Source organism: Pogona vitticeps, chromosome 1, assembly GCF_051106095.1.
Source record: "Pogona vitticeps strain Pit_001003342236 chromosome 1, PviZW2.1, whole genome shotgun sequence".
Taxonomy (NCBI): Eukaryota; Metazoa; Chordata; class Lepidosauria; order Squamata; family Agamidae; genus Pogona; species Pogona vitticeps.
The window spans coordinates 145,745,534-145,766,004 of record NC_135783.1 but is presented as its reverse complement, the minus strand read 5'-3'; the positions used below and the strand labels follow the sequence as shown (position 1 = coordinate 145,766,004).

Genomic DNA, 20,471 nt, shown 5'->3' with positions numbered 1-20,471 from the left:
GCATTGAAAAACAATAGAAAGAGTACCAATTAAATCATACAGTGACTCCTCTTGCTCTGTGGGGCCTTCATTCTGTCATCTCTTGCGGGTCTAAATAGTGAAGAAGAGAGGAGGCAATCCTTTGAGGTGCACTATGGACCTGAATGGGTCTGGGGATGTATTTTACCTCATATCCTTCTCCCAGGTTCAGTGTCAAGCCATTGGGAGCAAGATTCTCACAAACGTCCGCTCCTCCCCCTGGTATTGTCCTCACCTTTCTCTCCAGTTTTATCCCTTTTCCTCTGATCCAAGTCTAAGTATTAGCAAAAGATAATAAATACTATGCCCACATGGATTCCTACACCAGCATATTTTTGGCCTTCATTAAGACAAGGAAATGTCAGAATAATATAGTATTCACCTGCCATTTAAAAGGTTTCCATCTAAACCTACCCCACTGGTTTGCAGGACAGAGGAAACTGCGCTGTGGAGGAGCCTCTGGATGCTGCCCACTAAAATTTCCATCATCCCTCACCATTAGCCAGACAGTTTTAGACTAATAGGAGTTGAAGTGCAACAAGATCTGGAAGGCCAGATGTTCCCAACCTTCCCATAATATAACACTGCTGTAGCTTGAACTATCATCTTTGGTTGATATAAGCTTGTGACATTATTTTAAATAAGTGCAAGTCGATACCACTCTTCCCTGTTATTCCCAGCTTTTATAAGCGAAGCATCCAGTCTTTCCTTATGGGATTTGTCTTCTTAATGTATGTTCTCCTGAAACCTTCTTAGACTATCTTTAGATGTTCTTAGAAATGTAATATGAATACAGTAATAGTGTTTTCAAATGCAATCTACAATCCTATTTGAAATACACTGGACCCTCGACTTACAGACAGCTCGACTTACAGACTTTTCGAGTTACAGACTTCTCTGGCTGCAAAATTTAGATTCGACTTGCAGCCGGAGAATCGACCTACAGACCAGAAAAAAACCAAAATAGAACAAAAATAGAATAAAAACTGCCAGTTATGGGATTAATCGGTTTTCAATGCATTGTAGGTAAATGGAGATTCGACCTACAGACTTTTCGACTTGCAGCCACCGTTCCAATACGGATTAATTCCGTAAGTAGAGGGTCCACTGTAACTTTTAGTCAGGGTTTTCTTGTATGCTGTGTTGTTCACATTAATGTACTTGTGATGGTTTTATTTAAGATGCCACCACCACCGGGAGATCTACTAAGGGTGGTACAGAGCCCAGTATACCCGCCTCTTCCTCCTTGGCAAGCAAAGCTGCCCCAGTATTGTCACATGGAGAAGACTTCTCACAGAAAAAGAACATAGATCATGACCCTCCAAAGCTTCCCAGTGCAGGAACAACTGAAAGATGCTTCATATTGGTCACAGGCATGACGTGCACATCATGTGTATCAAGCATAGAGAAGAATCTGCAAAAAGAGGATGGTAAAATCACTCATTTCCCTACATGATAGTTTAGTCTGGTGTTTTGAGCATTCAGCGATTGTTGGGTTACCCAACATGGTTTCTTACTGGTGTAGGCAGTGGCCTTGCAACCTGTTCGATTGAAATTTATAATTCTGTTGGAATGAATGAAGCCTAATTGACATGAGTGCAGCTGTGACTGAGAAATTGGGTGCCAGCATTTTACAGATTCGAAGCACTGCACAATGAAGCTACAGTATATTGGAGAACTGTCTAAATGACTAAATATTTATTGCAGTGCTATATTTATAAATGAGGTTATATTTATGGAATAGATACAGTCTCATTTATACAGTACTTCATAAAGGAAGGTATGTTTAATAAGGCTACATAATGTACCCAGACTGCAGTTATGTGGAAGAAATAAACCTGCATAAATTAAACTCTTTTTAATTGGAAGCCTATGCGAGGCAACATTTATTAGAGTATTACATAAAATCGAAACTATACTTACTACATCAAATACAGTCTCATTTGTGATGTGCTTGGCAGTGACATGAGTAAAGCTATATGCCGCTACAACACCTTGGAAGTGCGTGCAACCAATTTCAGGCTCACTTCCACGTTGGGATTCCTCAAACAGTAGCCTAAATTAAAAATACATTTAAAAATTAACCGTAGGGCAGGATGGAGTACTGCTCTCACAGGCAGATTGCTGAGCCATTAACTAGATTGTTTTGGATCTGATACAACTGTATTTTTTCAGGAATAGTGTCTGTACTTGTTGCTTTGATGGCGGGGAAAGTTGAGGTCAAATATAAGCCAGACAGAATTGAGCCTCTTGAAATCACCCAGTTGATTGAGAACTTGGGTTTCGGAGCTTCAGTCATAGAAGATGATCCCGGTGCAAATGGCAGTATCGATCTTATAGTGAGTATCACAAGAAATACAAATACAGGTATTTCCATCAGCGCTTGTAAAGACAATATTTTTTTTAAAAACCCCATGTCAACCAGCATGACAGCTTACTGCTGAAAGTCATCACTGATTAGAAGCTTCCTTTGGCAATTTTGGGTTATACACAACTTCTTCGCTTTGTGTACAAGTTGCATGCGTCCCAAAATTGCCTTTAATCAATAGCGATTTGCTTTTAATTAGTTGGCAGCTTGCTGAAGATACACAGAGTTCCACAACAGGATTTCATTATTTGATTTTTAGAGTCATCTGAATTTTTCAAATCCTGTATTTAGGCACCAGCAACAAATCTTTAATGTTCGGGGGGTGGGGGGAGTGAATAACAGCTTCATATACCAGTGACAACAATTAGTCTTGGTGTTAAACTGCCTTTTTATGTATAAATAAAACTGTTAATGTTTTTATTTAATTGGACATAAAACTTCTGCAATGTATTTTATTTCCAGCTGGATGCCTTTTGATCTCCAGCAGAAAGGTGAAATGCTAAATCCTAAGCGAGGATCTATTTTAGTTCAAAATATTAATGGCATGCATGAAAGCTAGAATTGCCCCCAAGGGTGGGGTGGGAAGGACTGAAGACAGATTAAGAATGTTTTCAGCCATGCAGAGCTGCTCGGTGTCTTCAGTTGCAGAATTTATGTTCAGTTTTTTGACTGCACAAGTCCTGGATAATAAGGCTGATACGGTCTGTAGCCAATAAGAAGATGTGTAAAGTGCATGTGACATCTGAGAAATTAGCTGGTGTGAATTTGCGTGACCTTCTTGTCTTCTACCTGGAGCCTTCTGGAGATGTTGGACTCCAGCAGCTTTTAGTGGTAAAACACTTGGTCTATATGCGGTGGTCCCCAAATTGAGAGTGAAATCAGATGGGGTCTCATTCCAGTTTGGTGAGCTTTGTGGACAAGCTGGTTCACTCCTTTTTCTGGAGATCATGTGATGTACGGGCAGTCCTGAACCAGATCATCCCTTATCCATGCCTACCTACACGTACTCCCTGTCCAGGGCGACTGTTTTCTAGTGCAAGTGGGATAGCTCTATTTGAATTTAGTTCCAGCTTGTGTGATCAACAGAGTCAAAATAAAGTGGATTCCTGGGTGTCACTTTGCTTAAGCTGCTTTATGAGTTAATTACTGTAGTTATTAGGACATTTAAAGCTTCCTCCTGCTCCCCCATGAAGGGGGAGACAGAAGAAGATGCATTTTTTAAAATCCCTCGTGTCCAATGCTGAATTGGTTGATTAGCAAGACTGTTCAGTGCTGTTCCACATTAAAAAAATTAAAAGCCACTTTCATTTTATTAAAACAAATCTATAATTACTTTATATTTTTATAAAAATTAAATAACATAAAAAGCATTCTCCACAGACAGAGGACAAGGAGAGAGTTTTTTTATTATATTTGTAACCCCCCCCCCCATTCCCTATAAAGAGGGAAATGGGCTAAAAGGGTCGTTTGGGGTGCAGTGTGATTTCTTGCCTTGAAACCATCCCATCCTTGCATGCAGATGTGAGGATTGCGGCATATGACATACCAAAGCTCAAAGCGCCCCTGTTTAGCATGATCCAGCCTGCTCCAAACTGGCCATCTTGTTGCAAGCTTGCTCGTCTGCTCTCCAGTTTAAAGGATCTCAAGGGAAACAACTCTTCTTCATGCCCTGGAGATCCACTGCCAGCCAACTCCAGGGTGGAATAGTAGGGTGGAAGGACTGGTGATCTAATAGAATGAGGTGCCTTTCCCTGTTGACTTTGATTTGCAGTTCTCTTTAGATCCTAGGAATGACCTGTGCTTCATGTGTTTATAACATTGAATCCAAACTTACCCAAACGCCTGGCGTTCTTCATGCATCGGTAGTGCTGGCTACCTCCAAGGCCCATGTCCGCTTTGACCCTGAAGTGGTTGGTCCTCGAGACATTATAAAGATTATTCAGGTAAGTTGTGAAAACAAAACTTGAAAGCCTCTGTACTGAGAATGCTGTAGCAGCTAAGATTTGGATGCAAGCTTCAAGATTTAGTTATCAGTAAGGTAGGTATTTTGTGAAATAGTAAAACTGTGATCTTCTCAGTTGTGTGTTTCACACTTGGGTGAACATCAGTCATTCTCTTGTGCTTTTGGAAGATTAAATGGGGTTTCACAATTGGCAGGCGGCCGGAGAATTGGAACATGATCACAGGTACAATGAAGAACATCCCTCACATTTCTGTAAAGCAAAACTGATAGAAGAGCATTTTATAGAAACTTCCCAATCCTCAATATCTTGTGCTGCAGCATATTGTGGTTTACTATAAGGAAGGTTGGGAGTAAACGTGGTGCAGGTGTTTTGTTGTTGTTTAGTCATTTAGTCGTGTCCGATTCTTCGTGACCCCATGGACCAGAGCATGCCAGGCTCTCCTGTCTTCCACTGCCTTCCGGAGTTTCATCAGATTCACGTTGGTAGCTTCAATGACACTGTCCATGCATCTTGTTCTCTGTTGTCCCCTTCTCCTCTTGCTCTCACACTTTCCCAAACATCAGGGTCTTTCGCAGGGTCTAGATGGGTGTTTTAGCATTAAAGAAAAAAGTGTGTCAGGCAAAAATGAATGAAAAAATAAAATAAACAAGGCCAAAAAACCAAAACAAGACAAACACATGCTGACACTTTAAAAACTAATTTCTTCATGAGGAGGTGGACTTGTCCACCAAAGCTCACAGGAAAATATGGCAGTTAGTCTTTAAGATGCTACAGTATTTTAGTCATCTTTATTTCTTTTATGTTTGTTTAGTTTTTGTATGACATGCTAGCACAGACTAACACTCTTCTAAAAGAAAAAAAAGTGGTTATTATTAAATTAGTAGATTAGCAGCAGCCTACAATTTGAAAAATCAGGATTATCATCCTGGTTGCAAAACTGTTGTGGAAAAAATAAGGAACAGTTAGAACTACAGTATAACAGTTTTAAAGAGTATGCTGAACTTTTGTATTAATCTGGTTCCTGTTTTTACTGATATCAGGAAATTCCCCAAATAACAAAATATGAAATATGACTTCTGAATGTACTGTAATAAATGTGGAGCCATTTTCTAGGGAAAAATCTATGCTAAGAGGTTGAAACAGAGATTTGTTCAAAGCATGGAAGACGTCTGTCTTTATTGTAAATGATACAAATCTCACCAGTATGTTCCTTCTCCAGTTCTTTGATCTTCTCCCAACCCGATGAGCTATATCCAAATCCTTGGGAGTGATTTCAAGGTCTGGGCAAAGTCCTTGAATCCATTTTAAGATTATTTGTTTTACGTCCTCCTCTCCTGTCTCAGATTCCTTAAAATGTCTCAGACGGATGTTATAACGTCTCCCGCGATTCTCCTGCTCTGTGAGTTTGTCTGTTAATTGCTGCACTCGCCTTGTGTTTAAATATTGAAATCATTGAAAAAATAAAGAAGGAAATTATTTTTTATGAAATAAATGATACTGCAGAAATAAAATCAGCATTGCTATGGGATGCCCTAAAAGCCTACCTAAGAGGAATTTTTATTATGGAAACCTCTAGAATAAAGAAAGAATGAAATAAGCTCCAAGAACAATTAGAAAGTAAAATAAAAAAATTAACAGAACAACATAAACAACTAGGAACCAAGAATATACTTAATGAATTAACAAAAACTAGAGTAGAGTTAGAAGCATTGGTTCATACAGCTATGAACTATTTAAAGAGAGAATATTATGAACATGTAAATAAAAACACTAAACTGCTATCACATGCAGTTAAAAAGAGGGCAGCAAAAAGAACAATTGTTTCATTAAAAACGAAGGAAGGAATAACGGTAAATTCACAGCAACAAATACTTTCTACATTCATGGAATATTATAAAGATTTATATAAATCAGAAGTAACAACGGACATAAATACTAAAAAAATTATACAAACATTACCAATAAGCCAAATTCTAGAGGAACATAAAGACTATTTAAATAGCTCAATAACGAAAACTGAGATACATTCAGTTATCAAAAAACTTAAGAAAGGAAAAGCACCGGGCTGTGATGGATTCACAGCTGATTTCTATAAAGTATGGGAAGAAGATGTCATAGAACATCTTCTAAAGCTATTTAACTCAATTTTGGGAGGTGACAAAATACCAGAGTCATGGCATACGGCCAGAATAATAACTATATTGAAACCAGAAAAAGATCCAATGTTCCCTTCATCTTACAGACCTATAACATTGCAAAATCAAGATCAAAATTTTTTTTCAACAATATTGGCACAAAGATTAAGTAGTTTTGTAACTAAATATGTTCACACAGACCAATATGGGTTTATGCCAGGAAGACCAATGCGTGATGCTATCCGGAGAGTATTGAATATTATATACACAGCCAATAAAGAAAAAAAGAGGATGGCAATACTCTCACTGGATGCCCTTAAGGCCTTTGACCGGGTGGAATGGAAATTCATGTTTGATCTGTTGGAAAAAATGAATATGGGTAAAATTTTTATTAAAGTTTTAAAGCAATTATACATAGGAGCAGGTGCTACGGTACTTATTAACGGATTGGAATCTGAAAAATTTACACTATGTAGGGGAACTAGACAAGGCGATCCCTTGTCTCCAATCCTATTTGCATTAATAATAGAACATCTTGCGACAAAAATAAGAGAAAGTGAAAACATTAGAGGACTGTCCACAAAAAATAGACAACACAAAATAAACTTATATGCAGATGATATGCTCCTTTTTTTGGAGGACCCCGTTACAAAGAATAGAACATTTGAAAGAAATATTAGAGGAGTGTAGTCAATATACAGGTTTAAAAATTAATTTCCAAAAATCTAAATTATTATGTTTAAATATCCCTATTAGGGAACAAAAGGAAATTAGAAAAGCATCTCAATTAGGGTTATGTTATTCAAGTTTTAAATACTTAGGAATATGGGTAACAAAAAATCTTAATCAATTAATCTACAGAAATTATAAAAATCTATTTAAATTTGCAAAAGAAAAAAAATGACAAAATGGGTCAATTTGAACTTATCAATGCTGGGGAGAATTGCTCTGATTAAATCTTATATATTACCAAAATTTCAATTTCTATTCCAAAATATCCCATTACAGACAGATACAAAAAAAGTAAAACTATGGCAAGGAAAGCTAGAAAATTTTATTGCAGGAAAGGGAAAGAAGATAAGATTTATAAATAGTGTCAAATACAGACAGGGTCAAAAGGGAGGATTAGGGATACCACAGCTCCAAAAATATTATGAAGCTTTGCAAATAAACCAAATTATTAATTTATACAAATTGACGAAACTTGTACAAATTCAGATTGGGTTAAAATGGAAAGTGAAATGAAAATGGACATAGTAAACAAGTATATTTATACTACAAAAACACTTGGAAAAGGAGAACAAATACAGAACCCATTCATTTCTGAAACATTAAGGATATGGAGAAAACATAGTAAAACATTGCCCCCCCCCCAGTATCCCCTTTATGTCCCCTTATGGATCACCCATATTTTAAGTCTAAAGAAAAATATGCACAATTTAAGGAATGGAAGCAAATTGGAATATATAGAATTAATGACTTATTCGAGTCAGGGAAACCACTTACTATCAGGCAAATAGAAGAGAAAATAAAGCAAATAAAAAGCAATTGGCTACAAATAAAACAAATAAGAAGTTTTGCTACTCACTTACAACGAAAAACTGGCCTTCTAAGAACATTAACTGAATTTGAACAATATTGTATACAAAAAGATAAAAATAAAAAGAGAGGATTAACCTCACTAATATATAAAAGCATTATTGAAAAAGAATATGGAAAAGGTGGAGGATCTAAAACAGTGTGGGAAACAAATTTAAATATTAATATACCTGAAGAAATTTGGACAGGAATCTGGAAAAAATATCCATATAAATCTATTTCAGCAAGTGCAAAAGAAACGGTTCTAAAGGTAGTGCACCGTTGGCATCTATGCCCTACAAAACTACACAGAATTAATAAAGATATATCTGATAAATGTTGGAGGAACTGCGGACAAAAGGGAACTCTGGAACATATGTGGATCTCTTGCCCCAAAATAGAAACTTTTTGGCTGGAGGTAATTAAATGGATAGAAACACTGACTAATCAAAAAATAGAAATTAATGAAACATTATTGTTATTTTCATTATTCATGGAGGGAAATGAGACTCTACAATATAAAGAATTAATTGCAAATCTCATAGGCACCGCAAGATCTGAAATAGCTAAAAATTGGAAAAAAGCCCAAGATCTCTCACTGCAAGCATTCACAAGTAAAATATGGCATACATTGTTGATGGAAAAAATGACGAATAAAGTTAGAGTACATAGAGGGGAAATAAGCCATAGTAAATTCACGGAAAACTGGAAGCCATTATTAAAATATGCCGATAAAATAGTGACATGTGGTTTGAAAAGAGACTTTGATTGTTGGTCAATTTTTCTTTAAAAGGTGATGGGGAAAGGTATATATGTGATTTGGAGAAATGTGAGGAATAGTTTTGTATTTAATATTTGTAAAATGGTCGATTGTCTTTTCATTCTTTAGAAATAAAAGAAAAAGAAAAATTAAAAAAAGAGGTTGAAATAGAGATTTAAGGGGAAAAGCTACAAAAATAATTCTTGAATTTGCTGTTGAAAATAATTATGATTTGTTAAAAATGCTATTGTAACCACATTTGTTTTGCAAAAGGTGCTATTCTTGATGTTTTTGCAAGGCTTGTAGTCTTCATATACCGTAAATGAGAGCCTTATACATTGAAGCAATGCTAATAATAATCAAGTGCCATCAAGTCAACTCTGACTTATGGCGACCCTTTCCAAGGGTTTCCTAGGTAGAGAGTACTCAGAGGTGGTTTCCCATTCTCTTCTTCTGAAAGGGTGACCTGGGACTGAGCAGCTTGTCCAAGGCCACACAAACTGGCTGTACTAGCAGGAGGCACCGTGGGGAATCGAACTCCATACCTGAACCACTGAGCTATCCAGAAGCAACTCTACAGTCCAGCTTTTGGGAGTTTCATAAACAACAGCAGCTTATGAATGAAATGCCATCAGTTACACTGATTTTGCTTGTTTAGTTTTTATTATAGTTTAGGTTCACAGAGTCTCCCCCTCCCCTCACTTCTTTTTGTTTTAAAGGGCATTGGTTTTCAGGCATCTTTGGCTAAAAGAGATCCAAAGGATCATAACCTGGATCACAAGCAGGAGATCCAACAGTAAGTAAAGCTGCCTATGAAATGGTGTGGCTGACCAATAACAAACAATGGGACGTTCTAACTAGTAGAGGAGCTTCCGTTAGCAACAGGGAAAAGTGTTTCCTCCTCTCTCCTGCAATCTGTGGTTGGGCTTCAAAATCAGTTCTGCAGGTTGGGGGAACCTCTGGAGCAGGGCAGAGGAGCAGAAGAAAAGTCCTGTTGTGTGAGTGAGTTGGGAGCTGGTTTACACAGCAACAAGGTTTTGCCCAGAATCTAGATCTAGATGTCACTAGAAATTATCCCTCTCTTCCCTGTTTAAACGATTTATTTTATTCCATGTTAGTGGCAGTTAGTGAGGTTTTCAGTATATTTCTTTCATATTTAGATAACTAGATGTGCTTATGTATAAATAGCAATGAAGCATGAAAGCCAAGATCCATATTCCGGGTTCAGCAGCCATCTAGTTGACACTCACATCAGTAGAAGGTGACATTGCACAATAATTGTTTCTGTTAAGTTGCCAGGGAAGGCTTACCCTTGAATGCTGTTGACTCCCTTCCTTTTCAGGTGGAGGAAATCGTTCTTGTGGAGCCTGCTCTTTGGTATCCCAGTTTTGAGCTTAATGATTTACATGTTGATACCCTCTGGTGACCATCCTGAATCCATGGTGCTGGAGAAGAATGTCATTCCTGGATTATCTATTCTAAACCTTCTCTTCTTTGTCCTTTGCACTTTGGTTCAGGTACCGTTCTGGAGTATTTTATTTCTATCTTCAATTTCTCATGACATAATTGGCTATAAAAGGCTTGGTGGAGCCATCTAGGGAGAATGATGGGAATACAAACTGCTTTCTTCTGACAGGTCCTTGGTGGATGGTACTTCTATGTCCAAGCCTACAAGTCACTGAAGCACAAGATGGCCAACATGGATGTCCTTATCGTGCTGGCCACCTCGATAGCTTACGCCTACTCGTGCGCCATTTTGATAGTTGCCATTGCTGAAAAGGCGGAGCGAAGTCCTGTCACTTTTTTTGACACTCCTCCAATGCTGTTTGTGTTCATAGCTCTTGGGCGATGGCTGGAACATATAGCAAAGGTCAGTGTATCTCTTGACTATCTATCCATCCCACATTTTATGCCCAACTCTTTCCCCCAGGAGCTTGGGGCAGCTCCAAAGCTATTTAGAAACGGACTATTAAAATCACAGACTGCAAGCAGATAATAAGTCATGGATGCTTGGTAATATACAGAATATACAGGTAACATACAGCAGGAGACAGAAAAAGCACGAAGGGGCAAGTTAGACACTTGCTGATTTGAAGGAGAAGCTGTGTGAGAGACAATGGAAGTCCATGTAATCTTAACATATAGGATATGGGAAGATATTTTAGATTTTAACAGTTGTGGCAATCTAGATGTTTTTGGCCTGCAACTCCAATCAATCTTTCATCATTGGCTTAGCTGACAAGAGTTTTATTTATTTATTTATTTATTTATTGGACTTATATACCGCCCCATAGCGCTACAAGCACTCTCCGGGCGGTTTACAATTTTAATTATAAAGGCTACACATTGCCCCCCCAGCAAGCTGGGTACTCATTTTACCGACCTCGGAAGGATGGAAGGCTGAGTCAACCTTGAGCCGGCTACCTGGGATTTGAACCCCAGGTCGTGAGCACAGTTTTAGCTGCAGTACAGCGTTTTAACCACTGCGCCACGAGGCATTCATTCATTCAGAGGCTCACAGTTGCCTCCCTTTGTATCTTAGATTGTGGGTGACTGAACAGAAAATGGAGTATTGTGACGTCCAATCTGTAATCTGTCCCTCTTCCACAGAGCAAAACATCAGAGGCGCTTGCCAAATTAATCTCTCTTCAAGCTACAGAAGCTGTTGTAGTGACACTTGGACCTGACAATTGTATCATCAGGTATGTCAGTATGTTTTTGTGAATTTGTCATGAGCTCTTCCATGATATCTGAAAAGCACTTCAGAGGAAAATGTCCTATGTTGGGTGCTGCTAGCTTCTGGGAAGCAATGCTGCATTTAATACAGTATAATGTTTAAGAGCCATTGACTTTATAAAATGCCTGCTCCTTATGTGTTGATATGCACTAATCCAATAGCTTGCCTTTTTGGACTCTGCAGGGGGTGCAGTGGTTTGACTTAAGGGCTATCATGAACAACATTTGCAGATGTACTACTATACCACTCTATTGAGATGAAACGGGAAAGGAAGAGGATTGCAGGCATTTAAATTAGACTCTGCCAGTTGATATGGTTGTTTCAGTTTGCACCTGAGACTTTGCTGAGGACTTCTAGTAAACAAGGAATGCATGCCAGTTGATCCTGCCATTTTTGAAAATGTAAAATTCACCTGTAAGAATTGTCTCCTACCTTGGGCAAAACAAACAGGTTCCCTGGTAGGAAAGCAGAGCAAGAGAGAAACTAGACAGTTCTTATATGAGAAAAACCTAGAAATGATTGTGAATTAAGTGTTGTTGCTATTGTTGAGTCAAATGAAGTAGCTTTGCTTAATAGCAGTAGGGGACAGAGAATACATTCTTAGCTTCAGCTAGTGTAGAATTCTCTTCCTTCCTCACACCTTTTAAAAAAATGTACTTGCTGAATGCCCCCCTAAGCTTGGGGACAAAAATGTCCAAAATCCTTTATAATGTACAATGTATACATTAGGGAGCTTAGTAGAGCTATAGGGCATCCAGGAATTCTGACCCCTATCCAAGTATCAACAGTGTTAGCATTTTCCCTGGGGTGACTTTAGTGCATTAATGACCCAATGATTGGGTGCCACATTAAGCATATGGAAGTCTATCAGTCATTCTCCATGCATGCTTTCAACTGCTGACTGTCTATCCTCCTCATTTTTTCCAAATAATATTGGTAAAATGGAGTAACACATCTTTTAACTGTGAGGTTTGTTGGTTTTTTTAAATAGGGAGGAACAAGTGTCTGTTGAATTGGTCCAAAGAGGCGATATCGTCAAGGTGGTACCTGGAGGGAAATTCCCAGTGGATGGGAAAGTGATTGAAGGCAGTTCTATGGCAGATGAATCTCTCATCACTGGTAATGTCTGCCTTCTGTCATAATTCTGCAATACTGGGCTTCTGAGGCCAGGCCTGTGAATGGTAGAAACAAGGATTGTTATGTAGGTGCATCAGGGAAAAGCAAAATAGTATTGGAGTGAATAAATATAACCCTAACTCTCACCCCCCCTCCCATTTACATTGCATGCTCTGCTTCAGCTCATCCTTCAACCCTCAAGAGTAGCGGGCGGGGGGGGGGGATGTAGGGAACAGACTGTATTGATGTCTACCAACATGGACCAAAATCCTCTTCTGTAATTATGCCGGCAGGATGTTAACATCACCTTTGGAAGTGAATTGCCTCAGATTAAGAAATCAACATAGAGACATTATCTATTCAGTACTGAGATAACATACTACATAAGAACGCAAGAGGAGCCCTGCTGGATCAGGCCAAGGGCCCATCTTGTCCAGCTTCCTATATCCCCCAGTGGCCCCACCAGATGCCTCTGGGAGCACACGAGACCACAAGATCCCTGTCTCCTGATATCACTCCCCTGTATCTGGCATTTGAAGTACCTTCCTTTGAAGCCTGGAGACTATACATCCCCGCCATGGCTTGTAACTTGCAATGGACTTTTCCTCCAGAAATCTGTCCAATCCCCTTTTAAAGGCATCTAGGCCAGAGGCCATCACTACATCCTGTGGCAAGGAGTTCCACAAACTAAGAACACGCTGGGTAAAGAAATATTGACATGATTCAGCACACAACAGATAATGGCTAGATTGTCTGTTCCAGAAACAGTTAGATTTCACCTAATGCTTTTAATGAACTGTCATTGGTTGACAGTGTGAATATGCAGGATGCCCTTTTTTAAATCGTGCTTTAGTGCTAAACCACTAAGCTAAGAGAAATTTTTTTCTTAAAAACACAATTAACTAATTGCATTCCAGTTGTAGGCCCTTCCCAGTATGAGCTGAAGGCAGGCAAAAAGAGTATGGTTCACTTCCACACCACGACACAACCTGCACCGGGTGGTCATTTGGACATGTCCAACAAAGCCCCCAAATGACTGACATAGATTATCACACAATATAAAAGAAACATAAAATCATGTGACTGGGAAGACTGCAAAAAAGACAAACCCTGACATTTGAACAAAATGGTGGGCTGAGGAGTCAGCAATATGCCGATCTACCTCTCATTTCCCACCAGTCCAGGTGAGGCGCTTTCTGTGCTGAACTCGTGTCTGGACCTGATAATGGACTGGATGAGGGTTAATAAATTGAAACTCAATCCTGACAAGACAGAAGTGCTGTTAGTGGGTGCTTCGTTGGACAGGCTGGAGGGCCATTTCCCTGCCCTGAATGGGGTTACACTCCCCCTAAGGGACAGGATCCGCAGCTTGGGGGTGCTCCTGGACCCCAGTCTAACACTGGAACCCCAGGTGGACTCGGTGGCCAGGGGCGCCTTCCTTCAGCTGCGGAAATTATACCAGCTACGGCCCTGCCTGGACGAGCAGAGTCTCATGACAGTTACACATGCACTGGTAACATCCCGCATAGATTACTGCAATGCGCTTTACGTGGGGCTGCCTTTGAAGACGGTCCGGCGACTGCAACTGGTCCAGAATCGAGCGGCGCGGCTGGTGAGTGGTGTGGCCGCCAGGGAACATATCAAGCCGATTCTGTATAAGTTACATTGGTTACCAGTTGCTGCCCGGGCCCAATTCAAAGTGCTTGTTCTGACATATAAAGCCCTAAATGGCTTGGGCCCTGGATACTTGAAGGACCCCCTCCTTCCATATGAACCTACCCGGCAGGTAAGATCTAGCCAGGGGGCCCTTTTGAAAGAGCCGTCGCTCAAGGAGGTAAGAGGGATGGCTTGTAGACAAAGGGCCTTCTCGGCTGCTGCCTCCAGACTATGGAATGCCCTCCTGACTGAGATTCGTCTGGCGCCGACGTTGATGACATTTCGGCGCCAGGTCAAAACCTTCCTGTTCCAGAAGGCTTTTAATTGAAATAACATCAACTGTGGGTCCTGATGGCAATTTTAATTGTATTTTAATTGTATTTTAATAATTTTATCTTTTATTGTATTGAATTTTAATTGTTGTAAGCCGCCCAGAGACCTCTGGGTAGAGTGGGTGGCATATAAAACAAACAAACAAACAAACAACAACAACAACAACAACAATAATAATAATAGTAATAATAATAATAATGCCAAATGAACAGTTCTACTAATGATTAGTACTAGTATCTTGTAGCTGACAGAATGAATATCAAAAGAAGAACAAGAAACATGACACGAACAGCAGAACCAATATCTTGTCTAGTCAATCCCTAAATCTGAGCAGCTTAGCCTCCTTTTTATATTTGGTAATTTGGTCTATACTTAGAGAATCCCTGTTGCAGTGAAGTCCCATAGTAATTTATGCCACTGCATCCAAGTAATATCAAGAATTAGAACATAAACTTAGGCAGTACACACATTTTTGCTGCTGCAATTCTTACACTTTTTCAAGTAATGAGAGGTTTGGACACTGCCATTTGTTGAGTTTTTTAATTAGCAGTGTAATTGTAGGTTTTCAGAGCCTATAAAGTTTCTCCCTCTTTTGTTACTACAATTACCAAAGTAGTACAGAAACAGAAAAAATGGGATGCCCACTGTGTTTTGAAGTTCAGACTGCTCCTCAGTTGTCATATTCAAGCAAAACTGTGATTTTGTAGAATTAATTTTGAAACTTGTGTGCTGCTGAAAAAGCTCTGGTGTCTTCTTTAGGGCTGGCACCATTGAGTTGTGGTTCTCTGAATATAGCAAAAGGTATCATCAGCAAAGAGAGTCATCTTGTGCTGTGTTCCATTAACTCTCGTACATTGAGCTTTGATCCAATTACGTCTGATATCAATGCAACTGTGGTTGTTAAAAAAAAATAACAAGGAGAGTAGGCAGGTTTTCTTGCTCCCCGCCTAATGGCAAGGACTCTGAATCTCATCTCTTCAGACATATTGTTGTTTAGTCGTTTAGTCACGTCCGACTCTTTGTGACCCCATGGACCAGAGCACGTCAGGCCCTCCTGTATTCCACTGCCTCCTGGAGTTGGGTCAAATTCATGTTGGTAGCTTTGATGACACTGTCCAACCATCTTGTCTTCTGTCGTCCCCTTTCCCTCCTGCCTTCACTCTTTCCCAAGCATCAGGATCTTTTCCAGGGAGTCTTCTCTTCTCATGAGATAACCAAAGTACTGGAGCCTCAGCTTCAGGATCTGTCCTTCCAGAGCACTCAGGCTTGATTTCCCTCAGAACGGATAGGTTTGTTCTCCTTTCAGTCTGGGGGACTCTCAAGAGCCTCCTCCAGACCACAATTCAAAGGCATCAATTCTTCGGCGGTCAGCTTTCTTTATGGGCCAGCTCTCACTTCCATACATCGCTACAGGAAAAACCATAGCTTTGACTATTCGGACTTTTGTTCGCAAGGTGCATCTGTGAATTCTTCAAGTGATGCAAGCCTCTGCCTAAACTGCATATTTTTTTACAGGGAGACATGGCTCTTCCACTCTGTCAAATGCTCTGAGAGCATTTAGTGATAAAAGCTCTGTGTTCTTTTCAGTTTCCTTTCCTATGTGGATTTTATGTAGGCTCCTCCCAGCTGCAGCTTCCACATTTCTTCCCGGCATGGATCCTACTTGACCTCTTGATACGTAATTCATGATGTAAAAAATTAATTATAAACCATTTCGTAACTTGATTTAATGATGCAGTTAAAGCAGCATGCTGCCACTTTATTGGAATCAACCCTCGATTTATCTATGGAACTATTTATCTGTGTAATTGTTCTTCATTGGTGCCCACCTTCCTTGACTTCTCCAAAGACACTGGGCAAAATTCTCTTCACATACAGTAACTTTGCAACATATAACCCAGATTGGGTGTTGGAAGCATCTAAGTTAAGATAATGAAAAGCTTCCTGTATCCCTCCTTTTAGGTTGCCATGGGGAAGCCTTTGGGATTGTTGCGACAGGGGGCTGGGGAGCATTGAATAGCAAAAAAAATTCTCCTGGACTGCCCCCCCCAGACCGCTGGTGGTAATCCAAGAGTGTTTCTTGTTTTGTTTTGTTATTATAGGCTCCCCAACCTCACTCTCCATCCTGAGGCTGCCAAAGGCTCCGCCAGGGCAAAAAGGAGCCCCTGGGAGCCTCAGAACCTAAAAAAGGAGGGGTACAGGAAACTTTAATTAAGTGCTTCTGGTGCTTAATTGGAGTTTTGTGGTACAAAATCACGCAAACAGGGTGTTGGCCATTATTAAATAAGTCTTACCAGATGATCGCCCACTATGTAAATCAATACTTTATAGAATTTCTCAAGGAATCTACCCACCCTTCTACTTCCTCTTTTCTGATTAGATCATTAAACAACATTCTGTGTATCCCTCCAGGTTTGTTTGTTTTTACTTTGTTGGTCCACACTGGCATTAACAAAAGTGCAGCCTTTCTCCTTTGCTCCCGACTTCTGATCAGTGGGGATAAAAATTATCAGATTATTTGTTTAACTTTATCAGGGAGATTTTTTTTAGCTCTTTTGTTATTTATGAGAGGTCACATTCCATTCCTTTTCTCTTCCTCTTCCTTTTTTCAGGGCTCTAGCTAGTAAATCTGAGATTTTGCTGCCAAACTCATAATGTTGACCAATGAGATAATCCAAGGAAGTTTGAATCTTGTCTATTTCTAGATCTGCCTTTTTTCCTTATTAATTGTCCCCAAATTCTATTTGTTAAGAAAACTCCTAATTAAAGGAGGCAAAGGTGCTACTTAGTCCCCAAATTCCACCACCTTTTGAATCCTACGCTTGATTCAAAACTTAGAAGGTAGCCTGGGTAGCCATGGGCAAGCTTCTAAGCCTAGATTTCTACTTATTCCCTTTTTTGGGGATCAGAAATTCCTTTGGCTGTGCACTTTGAGATTTGCACACCAGCCTGACCAGGAAGTACACCCAAATAACAAAAGTAGTTAGCACAGCTTCCTGGCTCAGGCACTTTCTTTAGGCAGCTCACCCTGTTCCTCCAAGACTCACATTTGGGTAAAATATTAAAGAGATTTATTGAAAAAGTGTAAAAAGTCAAAAAGCATAGAAAAACATACAATGGTACTGTCACTAGGCAAAAGCCCTTTCTCTTTACCTAAGAGGCTATATATGATATTAGCATCGGCACTAACATAATAAAAGCTTTCTAACTTCTTTCTACTTAGTTACTTAATTTGCACCTATTCCAACTAATGGCTACATTGCTTCTCTAGGTAATCATAGCTACCTGTCTCCATCAGTCAACCCAAAAACACCTAAAGGCAAAACATCTATCTCACTTCTTCCTCTCCTTCTCTGCAACCCACCCCCTTTTCTGTAATTTAAATCAAAGTGTCCCTCCAATGATGATGATGATATCCAGTCAGCTTCAAGTTCCTGTTCAGAACTCCATGCCCTAAGATGTGGTTTTTCCACAGTCCAGCCTCATAGTTCTCCTGGATGTCTGCTGAAACACAATTAAGATGGAATCTGGTGTTTCTCTTCCTCCACTAAGAGTAACCTTGGACTGGTCTGGAGTAGGCAGGGGACCACAAAAAATAAAGTCTCTTTCCCAAGTAGATAAACACCACACGTGGAAGTCTGAGAAACATTGCCTCAGACTTATGTATTTTGTTAATTTGCATTGTTAATTTGAGGGAAACTATGCTTTCTAGAAAGGTAGGGGAACTGATCAAGAATACAGTAATAGTTCAATAGACACACGGTGACAAACAAATCTGAAGAAAAAAGATGTTGCTTTTTTGGCTTCTGAATTCAAATCTTATTGTAGGACTGACCACGTCTTTGTCTTAACACACACAATAGGTTAAATCAACAAAATAGAAACAGGACTTTACTCTGTACTAGAACATGTGCCCTTATATTTAAATTCAAGAATGGACCACTATCAAGGTTGAATATCAGCTTGCTTTCATGCTGGATTTTTCATAGAGGAGGTCATAAACATTATTAACCAGTTTTATAAAGAACGTGTGTCTCCCCTCATGCCTCACAAATTGCACAAGATTTGTTCAAAGGCGTTCCTAAAACTCCAGATGTTCAACCCTAAATTCAGTTCCCTAAACAATTCACCAGACACACTTTGGGAGTGACTTGAGAATGTGTATAACCTCTCCCTGGGCAAAGGATTGCTATGTGATTGCTTGATTTGCCCAGCTGCTGAGGAGACATATGAGGTTGCTATGGAGAATTCAAGAGAGAGAGAGAGAAGAACAAAGAGCGTCTGTTGTTGGCCTAACTAGGCTTTCATCAAAAAGCATAGAGGCCTTTCATTTGCATCTTGATGTCCATGATATTTGTTCCATGACATTTAGGCTTTGATTTTTCTCATACTTTAAGGGATACCTCAGTGTGGTTCATATTTGGTGACTGTCATTACCTGAAAGAGGTTTTATTACAATATGTTGATGGATTCACTCCTGTGTCTTTATTTAATTTTCTGGCAGGGGAAGCCATGCCTGTCGTTAAGAAGCCTGGCAGCACAGTTATTGCAGGCTCTCTAAATGCGCATGGTTCTGTGCTTGTCAGTGCCACTCACGTTGGTGCTGATACCACCCTCGCGCAAATTGTGAAACTAGTAGAAGAAGCTCAGATGTCAAAGGTAAGGTGCATCCATTTGTTGACTTGTGGCTCTTAAACCAAAGTGTTTATCTTGGTATTTGACACTGACTTCAGTAGAACAAACCAAATCCCCAAGCATTCAAATTAATGGTAGTCTCTTGACCCAACTATATGTTACCCACAACCCGTCACTAGAAGAGGGAGTTACTTAAGAGCTGATTGTGAGTGAGTCTCATGACAAGAACTTCTCTTACCTCCTGTATTTTATAAATTAGTTTGTTTTTACTTTGTGATTGGTCTCCGGGACATAAGCAAGTTTTTTCTCAGCCAGTTTGATTTCTGAGACATGACAATCATGTACCTTGAACACTAATGTATTTTCAGTTCTAATAGTGGGTTATTTGTAATGTATAGTTTAACACCTTAGAAGTCAAATTTCAGGATCCTGTTCCAAAATTCTCCCAAGCATGGAGATCTTAAAGCTATCCTGGATCCAAACCCCATTCTCCCCCAACAGTTTTCAAAGGCACCGTCTGTTGTTTCTTTTGCCATTTGCCCACTTCGGTTTTAAACCCATGTTAGCTGCCAAGCTCTCAAAGTGTCTTCAAGCAAGCAAAGCAAAGCGACAGGCTAGATGACCTAAAAAGGTTTCTGCAGCTCTCTGACTGTGTAAACATGTCAATTCTCATCCTCCATTACCCTGAGGGCGGTTGCTGTGACTGTGGGTACCTAACAACAGGAAGAACATGTGTTACTAAGGGTACAACATGGCAAAGCCAGGCCCTGGATTCCTGGGAGATAAACCACAGGAGAACTTTATTGTAAAAAAAAAAAACCAAAAAACCCCGCAAGTACATGGTACATGTTACAGTTGGTCTGGGGACCTTGTATTGGTCTCTCTAGTCCTCCTTCCTGTGAGATCAGATGGTGCCAATGCCAAGCCCCATTCTCTTGCCTGCCCTCAGGGCTGTTTTCTGAAACACTACCTCCATACAGCTTCCTCTGAGCTTAGAAATACTGTAATGGCCAACATCTTATCAACCACAACAGCAAATCCCTGTGCTAACTTGTTAACTTGCAACAGTTTGTTGCTGAGATTTATGCAAATTGCACTATGCCAGCGTAAGAACCCAATAACATTTTGGCCAGTACGTTATAAACAAATTGCTATCTAGTGATGAGTTACT

The 20,471-nt window shown here is 39.7% G+C and overlaps 1 protein-coding gene across 3 annotated transcripts in view; it reads left to right on the top strand.

The window, feature by feature from the left end:
* ATP7B (ATPase copper transporting beta) overlaps positions 1-20,471 on the top strand; it is a 61,273-nt gene that overhangs the window by 25,098 nt on the left and 15,704 nt on the right. For all 3 annotated transcript variants that reach the window (XM_073002322.2, XM_073002320.2, XM_020788066.3), the window contains exons 3-11: positions 1,200-1,448; positions 2,194-2,357; positions 4,168-4,329; positions 9,543-9,619; positions 10,166-10,340; positions 10,460-10,693; positions 11,434-11,525; positions 12,552-12,679; positions 19,170-19,324. In XM_073002322.2, the coding sequence (XP_072858423.2) occupies positions 1,200-1,448; positions 2,194-2,357; positions 4,168-4,329; positions 9,543-9,619; positions 10,166-10,340; positions 10,460-10,693; positions 11,434-11,525; positions 12,552-12,679; positions 19,170-19,324 (1,436 nt within the window). The remainder of the gene's footprint in view (positions 1-1,199; positions 1,449-2,193; positions 2,358-4,167; positions 4,330-9,542; positions 9,620-10,165; positions 10,341-10,459; positions 10,694-11,433; positions 11,526-12,551; positions 12,680-19,169; positions 19,325-20,471) is intronic.